General features: G+C 47.5%; 1 protein-coding gene across 1 annotated transcript in view; it reads right to left on the bottom strand.

Annotated features, from left to right (window-relative positions):
• SLC4A5 (solute carrier family 4 member 5) overlaps positions 1-17,459 on the bottom strand; it is a 93,495-nt gene that overhangs the window by 20,112 nt on the left and 55,924 nt on the right. The window contains exons 9-15 of the mRNA XM_011358170.2: positions 13,205-13,359; positions 12,625-12,840; positions 11,317-11,491; positions 9,326-9,459; positions 8,325-8,596; positions 3,920-3,978; positions 1,410-1,610 (exon numbers count right to left, since the gene is read on the bottom strand). Coding sequence (XP_011356472.1) covers positions 1,410-1,610; positions 3,920-3,978; positions 8,325-8,596; positions 9,326-9,459; positions 11,317-11,491; positions 12,625-12,840; positions 13,205-13,359 — 1,212 coding nt within the window. The remainder of the gene's footprint in view (positions 1-1,409; positions 1,611-3,919; positions 3,979-8,324; positions 8,597-9,325; positions 9,460-11,316; positions 11,492-12,624; positions 12,841-13,204; positions 13,360-17,459) is intronic.

The following is a 17,459-nucleotide window of genomic DNA, read 5'->3' as shown; positions in this document are numbered from 1 at the left end:
TTTAAGATGACTTTAGGAGAATGCGCATGGGTTTATGGTGGAAGAGGGTTGCTAAAATTCTTCTGAGTGCCCCTCCCCATTGCGCAGCTATTGTGCACATATGCAAGTGCTGTTCTGATTAATTAATATTTTATTCTGACCACAGAACAGAAAATAAAATTAAAACTAATAGTTAGCATTTATAATAGCATTAAAAAAAAACCCTAAATACTTAGGAATAAATCTAATAAAATATATGCAAGACCTAAAGACCAAAATCTGTGAAACATTATGGAGAGAAAGAAGACCTTAATAAATGGTGAGGTATATACCATATTCATGAGTAAGAAGATTCAAAATTTGAAGGGTTTTAGTTCTTCCCAAATTGACATGGAGAGTCAATATATTCTTATCAAAATTCCAACAAGTTTTTATTTTGGTGAAAAATTTAAGATGGCTCTAAAACTTATGTGGAAATGCAAAAGGCCAAGGTATTATTGAAAAAGAAAGACAAAGAAGGAGAGGTTGGTCTGTAAAATATAAGCCACAGACTTATAAGCCATAGAAATGAAGATTGTGATATTGGCATACAAATAAACCGGTGAAACAGAATAAAGAACCTAGAAATAGACCTCATGATGTGTGAACATTTGATATATCAAAGAAAGTATTGCAGAGCAGTGGGGGAAAGAATGATCTTTTTTAAAAAAGTGCTGGAACAATTGGCTGCCTATATAAAAACGAAGAAATATTATCTCACACTATCTGTTAAAAGCAATTCTGATAGATTGTAGATCTAACATAAAAGGAAAAACAATGAAACTTTTAGAAAATAACATAGGAGAATATCTCCTGTCCAATATTTTCCTTGAGGAAAATTTTGGTAGATTTGATTACAGTAAAACTAAGAATTTCTATTAATCAGGAGATACCATTAAGAAAGTAAAAAGGCCAGTAACAGAATGGGAGAAAGTATTTGTAACACTTATGATTACTAGTAGGTTTCTATCTGGAATATGTAAAGAACTCCTGCAAATCAAAAATAAGAATTCGGACAATCTAACAGAAAATGTGCGAGAGATCTAAACAGGCACTTCAAAGAAAAAGGTCAAATGGCTGTATGGCCAATACACACATGATAAGATTTTCAACTTCATTAGTCATCGGGAAAATGAAAATTTTAAAAACACAAAGAGTTACTACTAGACACAAAGACTAAAGATAAAAGTCTGACAACACAAAGCATTGTCAAGGGTTCTTGACAATAAAGGAACCCAGTTCTCTCTGACTCTACGTCTGAGCTCTTAACTTGAAAAACCTCAGTGAGCCAGTGCTGATGTGTCTATTCTGTGAATGGGTCAGAATCCTTGCAGGGAGATCTTGAGAACAGTCTGACTATAGGTCCCCTCCTAACCGCAGGGCGAGCTTACCTTGGTAGGGAAATAGCGGCTGAATTTGAACTTTTTCAGGGTCAGGGTCATGGAGTATGTCCCGAAGAAAAGGATGAAGGACATGAGTGCCAGGTCTGGGATGAACTGGCAGGAATTCCCAAGCAGGCGCCCACCATAGTTCAGACACTCCTTCTTGCTCAGCAGGGACCAGTCCAGCTCTGTGAGGTTAAGGGGGTTGTACTTGGAGACCAAGCACAGGAGAGAAAGGGTCAGGACGTGTGCCCTCCTCCTGCAATCCTCAGGCATCCCACACTCCCTTCCTGCCCTCAGAGGGGCCCCCACCCTGCCTGGCCCATGGTGCCCAGCAACAGAATGATGTTCCTGGGACAGGTTGCTTTAAGGAATGACTAACTGGAGGCTCCTTGGAAAGATTAGGAGCTGACATGTGTTTCTTCGTTGTGTTCTAGGATGCGCTGCTGTGTTAGCGAGGAGCAAAAGCAGAGGGTGGGATGCCCTCTCCCTCAGCAGGCCTGGCTTCTGGCTCAGTCAATCAACCACGGGTCCTGTCAGCACTTCCTGGAGTGCCTCACATTTATTCTCCACTTTCCTTCCCCTACACACACCCCTTCACATATGGAGGCTCACATTTCACCCTTGTCAGATTCTTTTTAGGTCAGTTGCTTCAGTCACTTCCCCTTTTGGTGTCCCAGATGACTAAAGTCCAGGGCACACAAAATAATTATTTATATATATTCTTATTTATGTTCCTATGCATATATATTCCTATATATATATGTTCCTAAGTGTGTGTATATATATATATGTGTGTACAAATATCACATATACACACATATATATATACAGACATGTGTTTATATATGTTTCTAACTATAATAAAAGGAAAGTAATTTATAACAAAATTTAATATATATTTTAAAAATTTAATGTGTAAATTTTCAGGAACCTACATAATGAAGTAAACAGATGCTTGCAACTAGCAATGATGGATGTTTGGATTAAGAGAAGTGTGGTAGTTTGATATGACGGTCCCCAATAAATCATGCCTCCCTCTGTTCATGCTCCTTTGCAATGTGATGCCGATGGTCCTCCCATCGAAAGGAGAACTCTATTTCTCCGCCTCTTTGAATCTGGACTCCCCTGGGCCTGCTTAGACCAACAGAATGGGGAGGAGGTGGCTTTGAGCAGGTTCTCAGCCGAAGCCTCGAGGGGCCTTCCAGTGTCTGCTCTCACCTTCTTGAACCCTGAGACCATCATGCTGAGAGAAAGCTCAGGGTTGGAGAAAACCACATGAAGAGAGAGGCCCGGCCATCTGCTGAATGTCAGAGTATCCCTCTCACTATAGGGATTAAAAATGCTTCCTGCAGTGTAGCATGCCTCTACCGCCCACTGGCTTGGCCCACCGTCTCTCTCCCAGCTCATCTCTAGTGGTTTCCCTGTGCGACCCCACCCTCACACTGCCTTGGCCGATAGTCCACTCACTGCCCTGGAAAAGGTTTGTGCTTTTCTTCTGGTGCTGGTCCCTTGGCCTGGAACATACTTCTCTCTACATAACCAACTTTCCCAACCTCCAAGACCAGATCACATTCCGGTTCCTCCATGAGGCTTTCCTCTCCAGCGTGGAAGTGTACATTTGGCCATATTTGACGCATGGCATGCTCTGCTTGTGCTGTCCATTACTTTTCAGGTTTGTCTCCACAGGCTTATTGCAAGCGAGTTTGACGGAAGGCCATGTCTGTTTCTTATATGTCTTTTTAGCCTTCAAAGTGCACACAGCACCTTGATGAATATCATAAGTATTCAGACACAGGTGATGACTGATTTCATTCTTCTCTCAAAATCGGATATTTGAAAAGTCTTCAGTTAAGCTGCCAACTGAGCAGTCAGCTACCTGTGCGGCGGTAACTAAAGCAACCTTGGGGACATGAGAGGTCTAAGAATCCTCCCCAGGGCCTACCAGGTGCTACCCGTCACCTGGTTTTGGACTTCCCACCATTGGAGCCACTTAGGCTGGGCACTCTCTCCTGAGGGCCACCATTCATTCTTATTGGAAGAGGCAGACCAGATCTGGGGGCCAGGGGACTCATGAGCACAAAGGACAGATCAGATTCACTGAGCGGGGAGCATGAATATACTTTCTGGTGCTGGGGAATGGCATTGTTGGGTGAGAACTGGGAGTCCTAGGCAGAAAGACAGGGAAGAAGGTAGAAAGATATGGGAAACTTTGTTTACAGCGTTGTTTGTACACTCCCATTTACCATTCCTCATGTCTACCTCCCCTTTGTGTGTGTGTATGTGATATTTATGCACATGGATTTTATGGAATGAGACATGTTTTAAAATGGGATTTTGACAGTATGTATGTAAAATAAAATTGTTCATTGACTAGGCTCCACAAATGATCCTTACGGGCAGCTGGGGTTGACCTCTGTTAGTGTCGGGCGCCATAAGATAGTCTCAGTTTCCCAACTTTCCTCACTCTCCCCCAAGACAGAAGCTCTTGAATTCTGATGTAAGAGGAAAGGACTTACCAGAGAAGTGTTGGTGTTTGGTGGCAGCAAGGCTGAAGCATTAAACCCAGTTGTGTTTGCTGTGGATGAGCACAGAGCACAGGGTCAGCAGCTGCAGGGAGGGGAGCCTGCGATCGTCCCCGTCCTGGGCCCCCGCCCTTTCCCATCTCCCTCTAGCTCCTTGGTGCCAAGGGTTGGCTTCCATTGTGAGGGCGGCTCACCGAACCCCTGCCCCTTTTCACTCTCCTATCTTTGTCCAGGAAGGCGGTGGTGGTAAGGGGATCCCGGGCCACAGCTGTGACAGACCAGCTGGGCCAGGCTAAGGCAGCTCCTGACTGACACTGAAAAGCTGGCTTTAAAATCTGAAGTAAGGGATCTGCCACCAAGACAGTGCTGACACAAATTAGTGAATGTGCTTTGTGAATCCCTACCAGCTCTGTGCTCTTTTTTTTTTTTTTTTTTTTACAGCAGAAAAGAAAAGCTTTATTAGAAGGGATAGTACACTTCCAGACATGGAAGCAGGCCTGAGTAAGAGAAGCATGGCTCAAAGGACAATGTCTGTACTCTTAAACATTGTCAAAGAACTTACTCTATGCCATGCACCATACAAAACCCTTAACATACACATCTTGCTAAGTTCTCAAATCCAGAAGAACTATCCCTGTTTTAAAGCTGAGGTAACCGAGGCCCAGAAAGGTTAAGTGACCTGCCCATTGCCCAAGGTCACATAGCTCATGCTTGGAGGAGCCACGACCCATACCAGGCAGGCCGGCCTGAAGTCTGGACACCTCCTGGCTCCACACAGCAAGCTCCCTTCTCTGCTCTGCTCCCCTCTGCACACACTTCCCTTCTCTCCTGCCCTGTCCATATGTGCTATTTGTTGTTGTTGTTGTTGCTGTTGTTTTTCAGGTCAGCTGGGCCTGTAAGAACTCATTGGCTTGATATTATCTTCTCTAATCTGCCTCTTGAGTGTAAGCTGAAGAAAATTATACCCAGGACCTTGCCTCAGCATCCTTAACTTTAAGCGGAACATATGGGAGTTCCCATCAGGGGCCATGAGAAGAGTTGAGTGGAACTGTGACCCCCTCCCTGGGGGACGTGGCCATTCATTATAAAGACAGGCCTTAGGTGGCCCCACTTTTCCTCTCTCTTGCTCCTACCCTGCATAGGTGAAGGAAAAGGGCCAGGTCCTCCTCACCTTCCCCCTCCAAGTGAAGGCAGACCGAGCAGGTTTAGCCGGGTGGGGTGGGGGAAGGCCTGCCAGTTTGCTGGCAATAAATCTGAAATGCATTGCAAGCCCCGTTTAGCTCCTGCTGGCTGTGGTTAAGAACCCAGAGGAAAGAAGAGGCTATTACTGAAGCTCTCTTCAGCCTTCTAGCTGTCACAGGGTGGTTGTGATCACAAGGCTCCTCTATGTCGCTTACTTCTGGGACAGTTAGGCAGGGAGTGTCTAAGGAATTCGGCCTCAACCTAGGTCAGAATACTCCTAGAAGCTCTGTAACTCAGAAGTTTGTTACAATTAATCTGAAGAAAGCTTCACTCCATAGCCATCAGAGACATTTGCTTCCTTTCTTCATACCACTGACCATTGCGTGACACGCAATGAACCATGAAGCAGAGACGGTGGGCATGAAGGCTAACTCGGGGCTACGCACACAAATGCTAGAGGACTCCCAGCTAATGCCTGAGCCTGGCGAGCTCAGATGCCTTTCCACTGCCATAGTATCACACCAGACAGTCCTTGATGTCTTCTGCTGAGCCTTAGCCATTCTTTTGTATCGAGAACTTTGTGTGATTTATCTGAAAGCCACTTTGAGAAGAAGGAAGAGATATAATATGGAAAATTCCAGAGAGTGTCCAAGTATCAAATATTTTAAAATTCTAGTGTTTATAAACAGTACTCACTTGGGAATGAAAGCAGCCAAGTCAGTGTGTGCAGCGTCCATAAATAGAATACAAATCAGTTACAATGGAAACAAGATTAAATTTTAAAAGAGTGCGCCCCCAAACAAGCTCTTATGACAGATGAAGAGTGACAATGTGTGATAGTGTGCCATAGTCAGACTGGGTTTTACAGTAAAACTAGGAATATGAAACAATTGATACGCGAGTAGTCCATGGACTGAGAAAGAAACCCTCCTCAGCGAGTTCCCCTCTCCCCAGTCTCCTAAATGTCTAGAACTTTCCTTTTCTTATTCTCCTAATCAAACCTAACTTGTCTTAGTTTCAGTTCCTTTGTTCTCTGTGAAGAAACTGAAGTCTAATCTTACTAGTTAGTGGTTAATAATGGCTCAGTATTCCTAATTACTAGTTCAACAGAGCAGTAGCTCTCAAACTTAAGCACGATCAGAATCACCTGGAAGGCTTGTTAATATAGGCTGGCACTACCCCAGACTTTCCGATTCAGCAGGTCTGGGATAGGGCCCAAGAATTTGCATTTCTAACAAATTCCTAGATGGTACTGATGCTCCTGGTCTGGAGGCCGCACTTTGAGAACCATGGCAATAGCGTGACCAAGAAATATGAGGTGACATCAGGCACCTGGGTCAGGCCAGAGGGGATGCTATTTGGAGGCAATTGGTGCACAATAATTTCCTTATGCCCCTCAAATCCTGTCTTATTGCTTCTATGTGCCCTGTTTCTAGGATACCCCTGGATTTGGTTTCTCCTGTGGACAAAAGATGCTCAGGATGGCCAAAGACTCTGAAATGACCCCAGAATTTCGGCCATTTCTAAAAGATAACAAGGACGTGTATTTCCAAAAGCTTTGTTTGTAGGAATATTTGTGTTTGGTGCAATGCATCTACAGAGGGCACAAGCAGCCCATGAGAATACCCTGATGGGGCCCAGCCCACAGAGGCAGGATTTGCTGTAAGGCAGAACAAAAAAGGCCTACAGATAGTATCGCCTCGATTCCATGGGCAACCAAGGAGTCCCAGCTTGGGACAATGTGTCCATTCACCCATCATTGGAGTTAAATAGAATAACTCAAAATTAATGATAGAAAAAAATTAAGTCTGGACTTCTTTACAAAATCAGTGCAGTAATGTAGGGAGAGAGGACACAACCAGAATTATACTCCCTATGGTCAGGGCGACTTTATCTCCACAAGGCCTAGACTGAAGCAGGGTGCACAATAATTGTGCTGCATATATTTTTGATTGACTTGTGATAAATTTTTTTAATCAATAGTATTATTAAAGGGCTGAGCAACACAATATCTACTTATTTCCTCCTACCCAATTTGAATACCTCACAAAAGTTCCATGAGACTGGTAGGGCCAGCATTGCTGTCCCTCTTTTACAGCTAGGGAAACCAAGGTTTGCTGTGACCTTGGGTGGTCTCTGGACCTCAGTTTTCTCTCTGTGGTTCCAGCCTGGTGGTACTCAGAGATATGGATGGATTTCTGGGTCCCGCTCCGTAGCATTTTGGGCACTATGGGCACATCCCACTGAAGGCTCTTTGGGGCATGATTATGACTGAGAAGGAGATCAGGGGTTCAGACTATGGGATACTCTTACTTTACAGATGACAACTTTTTGGTCAGAAAGGAACCATAGGATTGGCACAGAGGATTATCAGGTTGACCAGTTGTTGATTTAGCCTCCTGTCCAGTGCAGGGGTCCTTTTTATAACACCCTTGGCAGATGGACATCTAGGTAGTGTCCAAGTAGCTTGTGACCACCCAGTGGGGCCAATACTCAGGATGATGGTTCCTGCCACTCTAAGTTATCCCCTTAATTTAGTCAGCATCTTGTTCCCTGGAGCTTCTGCTTCTTACTCCTTGTTCTGCATCCTGCAGTAACACAGAGTGAATCAGGGACCCCTGTGACATGACAGTCCCTCTCTCATACCTCTCCAAGATGCCGAATAACCCCAGGTTCTCTAGTTGTTTTTCAAACGACATGGTTGTCAAGCCTTCCCTCACCCTGATCAACCCTCCTTCCTAGATGTATCCTCATCTGTAGGGATGTTCATCTCTCTGGTGTGGCCTCACCTTACACCCTGGGAGCAAGGTCATGGAGAGCTCATGGTATCATGCTCTCGTGGAACTGAAAGGGATTTTAGGCCCCATCAGGTCTACCTTTGGCCTGCAGCAGGGACCCTGGGCAGCATTCCTGACGGGTGTGGCCTCCCCATCACCCACACACTGAAGCAAAGCAGGCTTTCTTTACTTCTTGGGGTGTTCCTGCTCACTCCTGATTACGACTCTGGTCTCTGGTATTATGATCCTCATTAGAGCTACTATCCCTTTGGCTTTCTTCCAAACACTGGGTTCAAGACCTGCATTTGCTCCCTTGCGACAGTAGTTGCCCTCCCAAGCAGGCTCACCCTCCTACATTTGAGTAGAGAGATGTGAAGTGGGGGAGTGGGGCAGTCGGGGAGGGGGTGGGCACCCAGGGCACCATTGGGGTTACTGATCACCTGTGTCTGGAGCGACGCACTCGCATCTGTAGGTGGTGATGGAGTCAGGCTTAAAGTCCATGTTGATGGGGTAGTACTTGAAGGCACCAATCATCTTCTTGATGGCATCATAGATGAAGATGAAGCTGATGAGGGTAGAGAAGCCCTCCTCGGTGAAGCGGGTGATATACTTGATGATGAAGCTCGCATCTGTGGCCACCAGGATAAGGCACTGGATGGCTGAGTGTAGGCCAATCCAGAGGCGGAACTCCATGTAGTCCAGGCCATTGCCTCTGGAAGGCAGAGGAAAGGTGGTGGGGGGGGCCTCCAGCCCAGAGCTCTGGACTGTGCTTGGCTCCCCAGACACACCCCAGAACCCCTGAGAGGTTCATCTGCTCCCCCTATGGTACAGACGCCCTCCTAGAAACTGCAAGAGGACTGGGGACAGAGACAATCCCTAGGTGGGGTTGTCTGGTCTTTGAGAATTCTGGGAATCTCATGGGGGTGGCAGGTAGGTGCTAGGACATCTCATTTCTCACAATTTGGAACAAACATCCAGAGTGAATGAAAAAAAAAAAACAAAACAAAACAAGGAATTTCAAACTGACAGAGCTGGGTTGGGTCTTAGAAATGGTCCCATATTGTAGATGAGGCAGCTGAGCCTGGAGTGGTGACAGGAGCCGCCCAGGTCAGGATGTAGCCTTCTGATCTCCAACTCAAGACTTTTCATACATTGCACTGACTTCCAAGTCATAACTGTTCATGAGCAGAGTGGCGTGGATTCTCTTCTCTCATCTTGTCTGGATGTCTCCCCATCAGCTATGCTAATATGCACTAAGATGGCTTTAAGGCAGGTAGCTGGAGGGATTCAGGAGGGACCACCCGGCAGTCCTTCACATAGGTAAAGACGGCTTTGGTACCTCCTACCCCTGCCTCCCCTTTGGGGTTGTTCTTCCGCCCCAACCTCAGTGGACTGCCCCAGGAGTGAGAACAGGCACTGGGGGCCACCAAGGGGCACCTACTTGCTAAAGTCAAAGAGGAGCTTCTCGAAGATGAGGATGGGCCCTGTGCTGCTGAGGATGATGAGAGGCTGTCCCGAGAAGAGGCAGAACAAGGAGCCGGCCATGGCAGTGCCCAGGAAGCTCTCCATCACTCCCTGGGGGCACAAGGAGGCAGGAGAAGGGCCTCTTGGCACAAAAATAGAACCCAGCTATCTCATCGGGGACCCAGGCCACAGTGCTCATCCTTTATTCCAAGTCTTCTGCTCCCCAAATTCTGCTCCCCATCTCCCACTCTACAACCTGCCCCCCCACAATCACCAGCATCACTCTCTCGAATTCCATTTGGATAAAGGGCCCGGGCCACTTTCTTTGGGTAACTTAGGGCCTCTAAAACAGGACTGCCAATGGTTTTGCTTGTCCCACTCTACTCTCAGCTCAGCCCATTCATCCATCCAATCATTTATTCATTCAAATATTGGTTAGGTGCTTTTGGAGGTTAGACCATTCATTCATTAATTTGAAATCCATTAAGTGCCTACTGTGTATCTGGCATTGTGCTAGATATTGAGGACCCATCAGCAAACAAGATAATGCATCTTCAGTCTAGTTGGAGGTACAGACAAGTAACCACACGACTTCTACACAGCAGAGTTTTTCAACCTCAGCACTGTTGACATTTCGAGCTGGTTATTTTTTGTTGTGGGGAGCTGTCTTGTATGATGTTTAACAGCATCCTTGGCCTCCACCCACTAGATGCCAGTAGCACCCTCCCCCAGTTTTGACAACCCAGACTGTCTCTAGATACAGCCCAATGTCTCCTGGCAGGGTGGAATGGGGGGGTGTCAAAATCGTCCCTTATTGAGAATCACTGCCAAAGAGTGTGATAAGCTGGGATAAGGTCGGGGTGCCATGGGGGCACACAGGAGGACTGAAAGGGCGGTCTGGAAGCCCTCCCAAGAGGTAAATACATGGAAGCTGAGACCTAAACATTGAGGAAGAAATTAGCCAGGAGAAGAAGGTAAATGGAGTGATGAGAAAGAGTATCTCAGGAAGAAGGAATGGTGTTTATTTACAATGGCTGGATGTGGAAGAGAGCATGCCTTTGGAGAACTGAAAGATGATGATGACTAATGGAAAACAATGCAGAATGAGTGAGGAGGACAAGAATCTGAGAAAGGGAATACTGGGAGATGAGGCATGAGAGGCAAGTTGGACCATGTCATGAGGGCCCCTCGGAGAAGCTGGATTTGTGAGTCAATGCACAGATGGCTGGGTGAACCATGGTGTCACCCATTCGCTGTGCTGGTGGAGTGAAGGGAAGGAAGGGAAGATAATGGATGCAGTGTAGGCCCTGTGAGTTGGGGTCCACAAAGGGCAGCTATATGAACATGCCCAGGAGGCATCTGGATAGTGGACTGAGGTTCAGGAGAGTGGTGTGGACAGGAGATAGGCATTCATTTCAACTTTTCTGGGAAAATGAGTCTTCACCTGAATGTTCTGAGCTTTCCAATGGTTATATCTTGAAGGTCGCCTTCAGAGAAGATCCTCGCTTGGGTCTCAAGCTAGTGTCTGCTGAGCTGATGTTTTTCCCCAGGGAAGACTATGTCGTTGTCACGGTAACAGTTTACTATCTTTCTAAAAATGCCTTAACTCTAAGCTAAGAATTTAAGGTTTTGTGTTTTTTAAAAAAGTAATTGTGCTGATTAAGTTCATCCAAGCATCAGTGGGAAAAGTATCAAATTAAACAGATGATACCTCTTAGAAGTTTGATCCGTTTACATCATCCTTAAATTTGGTCTTTAGTAACATGATTTAGCTTTAGATCTTTTAATAATTTTGGCTTGATATTAATTTTTTGAAGGGCAAAAGATTACTAAAAGTGATGGTCTAAACCTGGGTGGGAGATGAAACCCAAGCCTTGGTTTTGGGGTTACAGGACAAAGCTCCTTACCGCCACCTGGTGGCAGCAGATCTTACTGAGGTTTGTACTCAACGTCCCCACTCACACACACCTGATAATTGTCAGTGGCATCCCCCAGAAGCCCACCAAAGGTGATCGCGTTGGTGATGCAGCCGAGGTAGATGAATAGGATGGCAGAGATGGACTGGATGTGGAAGCCATCATAGAAGTCACTTAGGAACCAGGGCAACTTCCTCTTGACATCCAGACACAGGCCACCGAAGAACCTGCTCAAGACAGGCAAAAGGGCTGCTTTCTCACCCCAAACACCAGCACAGGGAGAGGGCTATTTACAGGAGCTTGCAGAATCTGGGGTGAGGAAGGGAACTTGACTAGGAGCGGATAGGGGCAGGAATCTTTCCGCCAGAATGTTTAAGACCAGGGAAGAACTCTCTCAAGACTGAAGTTTCTGGTTGATGCCCTCCCTATTGGGAAAGGTGGTCATAGACAGCCTAAATGGGGGAGGGAAGGCCTGATGGGACTATGTCTTGGGGTAGACCTAACGCTCCACGGGGAATGGAAGTCCTGAGGTACACAGATGGCCATCCTCCCCATGTCCCTGATCATCCTCAGAGCACCTGTGATTGGGAAACACAGATGTGTCCGAATTTAGGAGACAGAGATATCTCAGACTATAACACAGATTCATAGTGTTCCCCCAAAAGTTATATTGAAATCTTAACCCCTGGTACCTGTGAATGTGACCTTACTTGGAAATAGGGTCTTAGCAGATGTAATCAAGTTAAGATGTAGTCATTAGGGTGGGCCTGAATCCAATATGACTGGTGTCCTCATAAGAAGAGAGAAATGCCATGTGAAAATAGAAACATGGGGAGAACATCATGTGACAACAGAGGCAGAGATTAAAGTGGTACAGTTGTAAGTCAAGGAACATCAAGGATTAAAGGCACCACCAGAACTAGGAAGACACAAGGAGGGGATCCTGCCCAGAGTCTCAGATGGCGCACAGCCCTGCTGACACTTTAATTTAGAACTATAGCCTCTAGAACTATGAGAGAATAAATTCTTATTGTTTAAGTCACCTAGCATGTGGTACTTGGTTATGGCAGTCCTAGAAAACTAATAGAGGTAACAAAGGATATCTAGAGAAAAGTTTGGGTTCCTCTACTCCTGTGCTGGGTCCTGCTTCCCCTCTTCTGCAGGAACCTTTTTTTCTGGATGCAGGAGGGGCTATGAGGGTGTGGGGAAGAAAAGTGTGCAATGGCCAGACCCTGTGGCTAGACCCTGTGGTCTGAAGTGGGCACTGCAGGGAGAGGTGGGGAAGGTTCCTACAAAGTCAGTAGGAAGGAGACAAGTGTAAAGGACAGCTAGTGTGACTGTCACTAGCTAGGGTGGGCACCTTCCTGTCCAGATAAGTTCTTCCCCAATTTCATGCATGGCTGGCATCTCTCTGTCATTCCCGCTGCTCCCTCCGGCGCCGACTCCACTGCCGCCGCCACCACCACCACCACCGCCGCCACCTCCACCTCCAGCGCCACCTCCTGCAGCTGCTCCGCCACCTCCCGTCACAGAGCCGTTCATCTGGCCTAGCTCGGTCAGGGAGAACACGGATTTCCTGGAAGGAGAAAGGGGACATGGGACAGTGTGGCTCCCAATTCTGGGAAGGGCTCGGCCCCTCCAGGACTGTCCCCCAGAACACTTCTCCAACAAAAATCATGAAATATCTTAAAATACAGAGAAAAATGCAGAAAATGATAGAACAAGACCCACACACAGGTCACACAGATTTTACAGATGTTCGAGTTTAGCGTACTTGCTTCTGATTTCATTTTTAGAGAAATAATATGAAACTGGTGGGGGAGAAGGATAAACCCAAGTAAGCCGATATCTTTCTCTCAAATCCCAAAAAAGAAAAGAACAGACTTGAAGCTCCCTTTGGACCACTTCTCCCCTTGACACCTTTCCATTCACATACTCACCTCTTGTCTGCAGAGGGCACCTTCTTGGGGGGCTCGATTCGGATATTTGGGTCCCATTCTCCAGGGGGAAGGACGATGACCTCATCCAGAAACTCGTCAATCCCGGCGATCAGATCTTCCCGATTGCGGGCTTTATAGGCCACGTCACTGAAGAGCTGGCAGCAAAGAGAAAGAGAAAGGTCAGCTCTCTGGCCTATGTCCCCTTCTACCCACATCCTGGGAGCATACCGCACACGGTTTCAAAGAAAATCGCTTTGAACCATTGTTCCTGCTGCCAATTTGCTCTCAGTTTTTGAGATGAAAACAGATCGGCCAGTGAAACAAGGCCCAGTGAGAAACAACAGCCTTGGGGGCAGATGGCCCCTCTTGGAGCTGAAGGCCAGGTCTTCATGTTCCAGCTGTCAGACTTCGGTTAAGTGACTTTACCTTTTTGTTTTTAGTTTTGCGAACTCATTAGAAAACCTGTGCAGAGCCCAGTTTGAGAAGCTCACTTATTTCAAATCTGTTTATAACTTCCTAGACCTTCATCCTTGGAGGGCCAGGTTGCCTCATTCCACACTGTCTCCAGAGTGTTCTTTCTGACTTACAGATTTGACTTCATCAAGTCTGTGTTTAAGATCTGCTAGGCTCCTCATCCCACTGGAGACAGAGTGTGAACTCTTTGCTCTGCTCACAGGCTCTGTGTGGTCTGACTTGCCTCTTTGTGTCATCTCCTGCTCTCGAAGCTCTAACACCGAGCCTACATTGAACCCTTTCCATCCAGTTTCTCTGTCTCCGAACCTTGGCCCCTATTCCCTTTGTCTGGAATGCCTGCCTCCTAGGCTTGTGCTGGGTCTACCTGCCTCCTGCTCATCCATAGCTTTAAAGCCCCTCAATGTGTGAAGCCTCCAAGGCTGTCTGTATTATAGGTCTGTCTCCTTGACTCGGTTGGCACTCCTAAAGTGCAGTGTCTATTCCCTCATTCTCGTAATCTTCAGCACCCTGCACAGAGGCTGGCACACCGTAGGCTCAAACATGCTTGCTGGATAAGAGAATGAATGAAGGCACCATGCTCAATGCAGAAGCCATGACATTGTTTTTCGTTACCACTTACATCATCCACCATGAGGGTTGCAATGGCACGGCCAATTTCATTATAGGACTTTGCTCTCCCGGAAGGTCCCAGCAGTATGAACAGAAATCTGCAAAGAAGATGAAGGAGGAAGAGGAGGAAAGTGAGAAGGGAAAATAAAAGGATTCTCTGGCCCTAACCAGTATCCATTCTTATCTTCTTAACTGGCTGTAAACTTGTCTCTTCCCCTTTTCAACTTACATATTTGCCTTGGAGAGACATTTCCTTTTCACTCCCATGAGCTCCCCCTTGAGCATCTTCACTAAGCTCTGGCATCCCAGGGCCCACCCAACAGCATGTCTCCCCGCTGTTGGCTCCTGCTTTTAAATGATTATTTGAAATAAACTCTGTAAAACTCTTCCCTAGTCAGAAGATTTCCCTCCCCAGCCAATTCCCTAATTTTCCTTCTATGTTTCAGCAGTGTCTTCACCAGCGCTGTGTGCTGACTGCATGGACAGCTGGCCGCCTGAGGGCAGGTGCGGTGGGCAGATTTCAATGGCCCTCACCTGGTGGGGACGGGCACCTCGGTCACTCCTCCCAGCATGGCCGACTGGGTGAGACGCACGAAGGCGATAAAGGGCTGGTCCAGGAAGTCCACCTCGCCCACGAGCACGTTGGAGGCTTCTGAGTCCTTGGGGATCTTCTTCATGAATTTGTTTTTCCGCTGATCGAGGAGGGGAAAGGAGACTTTTGTGGTCACTTACACACAGTGGTTTCAGTTCCCACTCCCTCGCCCCACTTCAGATTGCTGTGGGGCCTATCTTTAAAAAGTTCTCTCTGCATTTCTCAAGAGACTGAAAGAAATAACCACTCTTCCCCTTTCTGCAGGCGAGGAGACTCAAAGTTGATTAACCCCAGCAACCAACTAAGCCTTTTTAGATGGAAGGAACAAGCAATGACTTGATCCCTAAGATGTTCCTTGATGGATGAAAACTGTTCAACTGAAGAGTGAGTTGAGGGGTCAGAGAAGAGAGCCCTGGGCTTGCTGGACGTCATGCCTCATTCCCCAGCCTGTGAAGCCCAAGCAGACAGAAGTCTTGGCTCTTACACTCTGGCTGCCCACCCCGCTTCCTTTCCGCCTTCACCTTGGGTGGCTGTAGGAGGGACGAATCTCTTCTGATGGCCATGGTGGACACACTTTGTTTTTCCTTTGCCACCTGCTTCCTGGCTAAGAGGAACCCCTAGACCTCTGCAGGACACTTCTGGGCCGCCAAGTCACTCCCAGGGGACCTCCCAGGAAACTCATAGCTTCTGAAACTCTGCAACTGAGACTGTTCAGGTGCCCTCTCTCCAGTCCCTCTGGCTAGTGTCTATTCAGGGCAGGAAGGTCCAACAGGCAGAGCAAGTGGGGTCTGATGGGAGAGGTGCTGGGGGCAAGCCTTCTTCCCAAAATTATTCCCACTCTCTGCATTTATGACGTCATTTTTAGGGTAAGACATTGTCTTCTCTTGAGTCCCCTTTTGCAATGAAAACGCCCCAAGAACAGTCACATGCAAGCATACTTCTTAGAATGCATTCATTTTTCAGTGCATTTCCTCTGGTCAGCAAGGGGATGGGCAAGGGACAATTTTGTAGAGAGAGGGTAGAGAGGGAATATGTGGGAGGGCAGGGCTGGTGGAAGTCCACAGTGATCAACAAAGGAAGAAAGGGCCCAGAAGGTGGAGGCGAGCTCTACAGAGAGATCCTGTGGACACCACAAATTTGCCACCCATGCCCACTTGGCCAGAGCCTCTCCTGTGGGCACAGAAATGTCTGTTTCTCATAAGCTTAGTGAAGACACAGGTTCTTTGTTTCTCTTCTTAAACTGGGGTGGGGTTAGTTGTGGGCATGGGCCTGGCCAGCAGGTCCTGACCCTGTGGGCCCATAGCTATTTCCTGATCCACTCATGGTGGGCGTGATACACACTGGGCTGGGTGGCTTAGCAGCATGAGAAAAGGCATGTGAGCAAGGACTGCACCCTTATAATCTTTTAAATCCAGTCAAAAAAATAAAACTCTCCACAACCATCTGTTCAACAGCCCCAAGGCCCCTGACGCATTGAGAACGAGCAAGGGCGGGAGTTAACAGAAAGGCCAGAGTCTCCACAACTCAAAAAAAGTCTCTTTGTCCCAGCTCCAGTCAGCTGACTTATAGGCAGCGTTCTTCCGGATGCAGGGCTGGTGTGCCAGGGAGGCTGGTGTGCCAGGGAGGCTGCCATCCCCTGCCTCCTCCGTGCCCTTGAACATCAGGTGGGGAGCGGGTCCAGAGGACAAAAGGCAGAAGGGCCCCGGAGAACAAGGCTTTGACAGCAACAGTGCCGTAGCCCAACCAGCACACTCCAACCAGGAGGAGAGAGGACCTGAAACAGGCTCATGACCCTCCCTTGCAGGTGGTGACATGTTTGGTTAGGAGGTCAGGTGGCGACATCCCAGAAATGGGCCATACTGGTGTTCTGGCCACCTTGGCTTGGCCATGGTCTGGACCAGACACTTGGCCTTGCTGACCTCACTTGCTGAACCCGTGAGGACTCTGGTTCTGCTCGCTGAGTCACCGCACTGAGACGGCCGTGCTGTCTGAATCCACACTCTGCTCCCTGGAAACACGCTGGCCTGCCCAGGGCGGGCCTGAAGTGGTGAAGAGCCTGCCGAGCAAACGCCTCTGGGCTTGCACCTAAAGTGCGCCCACTGGCGGACAAACTGCTCTTCCAACAACAGGCTGCGGCTGCCGCACATATTGCGAAGCAGCAGCATCACCTGGTCAGTTAAGAGAGCCTGGGCTGGGCTCCAATCCCTAAATCAAGGCAGCGTTGCCTGGGGGAAGCGGCAGCTAGTATTCTTATTACCATTTAGACATTTATTAAAACAGGTTGTGAAAGACTTTGATTAGGCAACGCTTCGCTATCATGGCCCCACTGTCCGCGTTCTTCATCATAGGTAGTAAAGTGAGGGGCTTCTCCGAATATCCCAGAATACTCATTCCTCGGTCACTTCCAAATTAAGGGCTCTGGAGGCAGACTGCTGGGATCAAATGGTTCTGCCACCTTTCAGCCGCATGAACCTGGGCAGTTCTTTAAGCCTCAGTGTTCTCAGTAGACTAGAGACGATAATAGAGATGCACAGAAAACACTCAGCCCGTGTGGTGCGTGCAGCGTGTGGAACTTACATG

This window comes from Pteropus vampyrus, unplaced genomic scaffold (assembly GCF_000151845.1).
Source record: "Pteropus vampyrus isolate Shadow unplaced genomic scaffold, Pvam_2.0 Scaffold37, whole genome shotgun sequence".
Lineage (NCBI taxonomy): Eukaryota > Metazoa > Chordata > Mammalia > Chiroptera > Pteropodidae > Pteropus > Pteropus vampyrus.
Note: the sequence above shows the minus strand (reverse complement) of the source record. Positions and strands in the feature narration are given on the sequence as shown.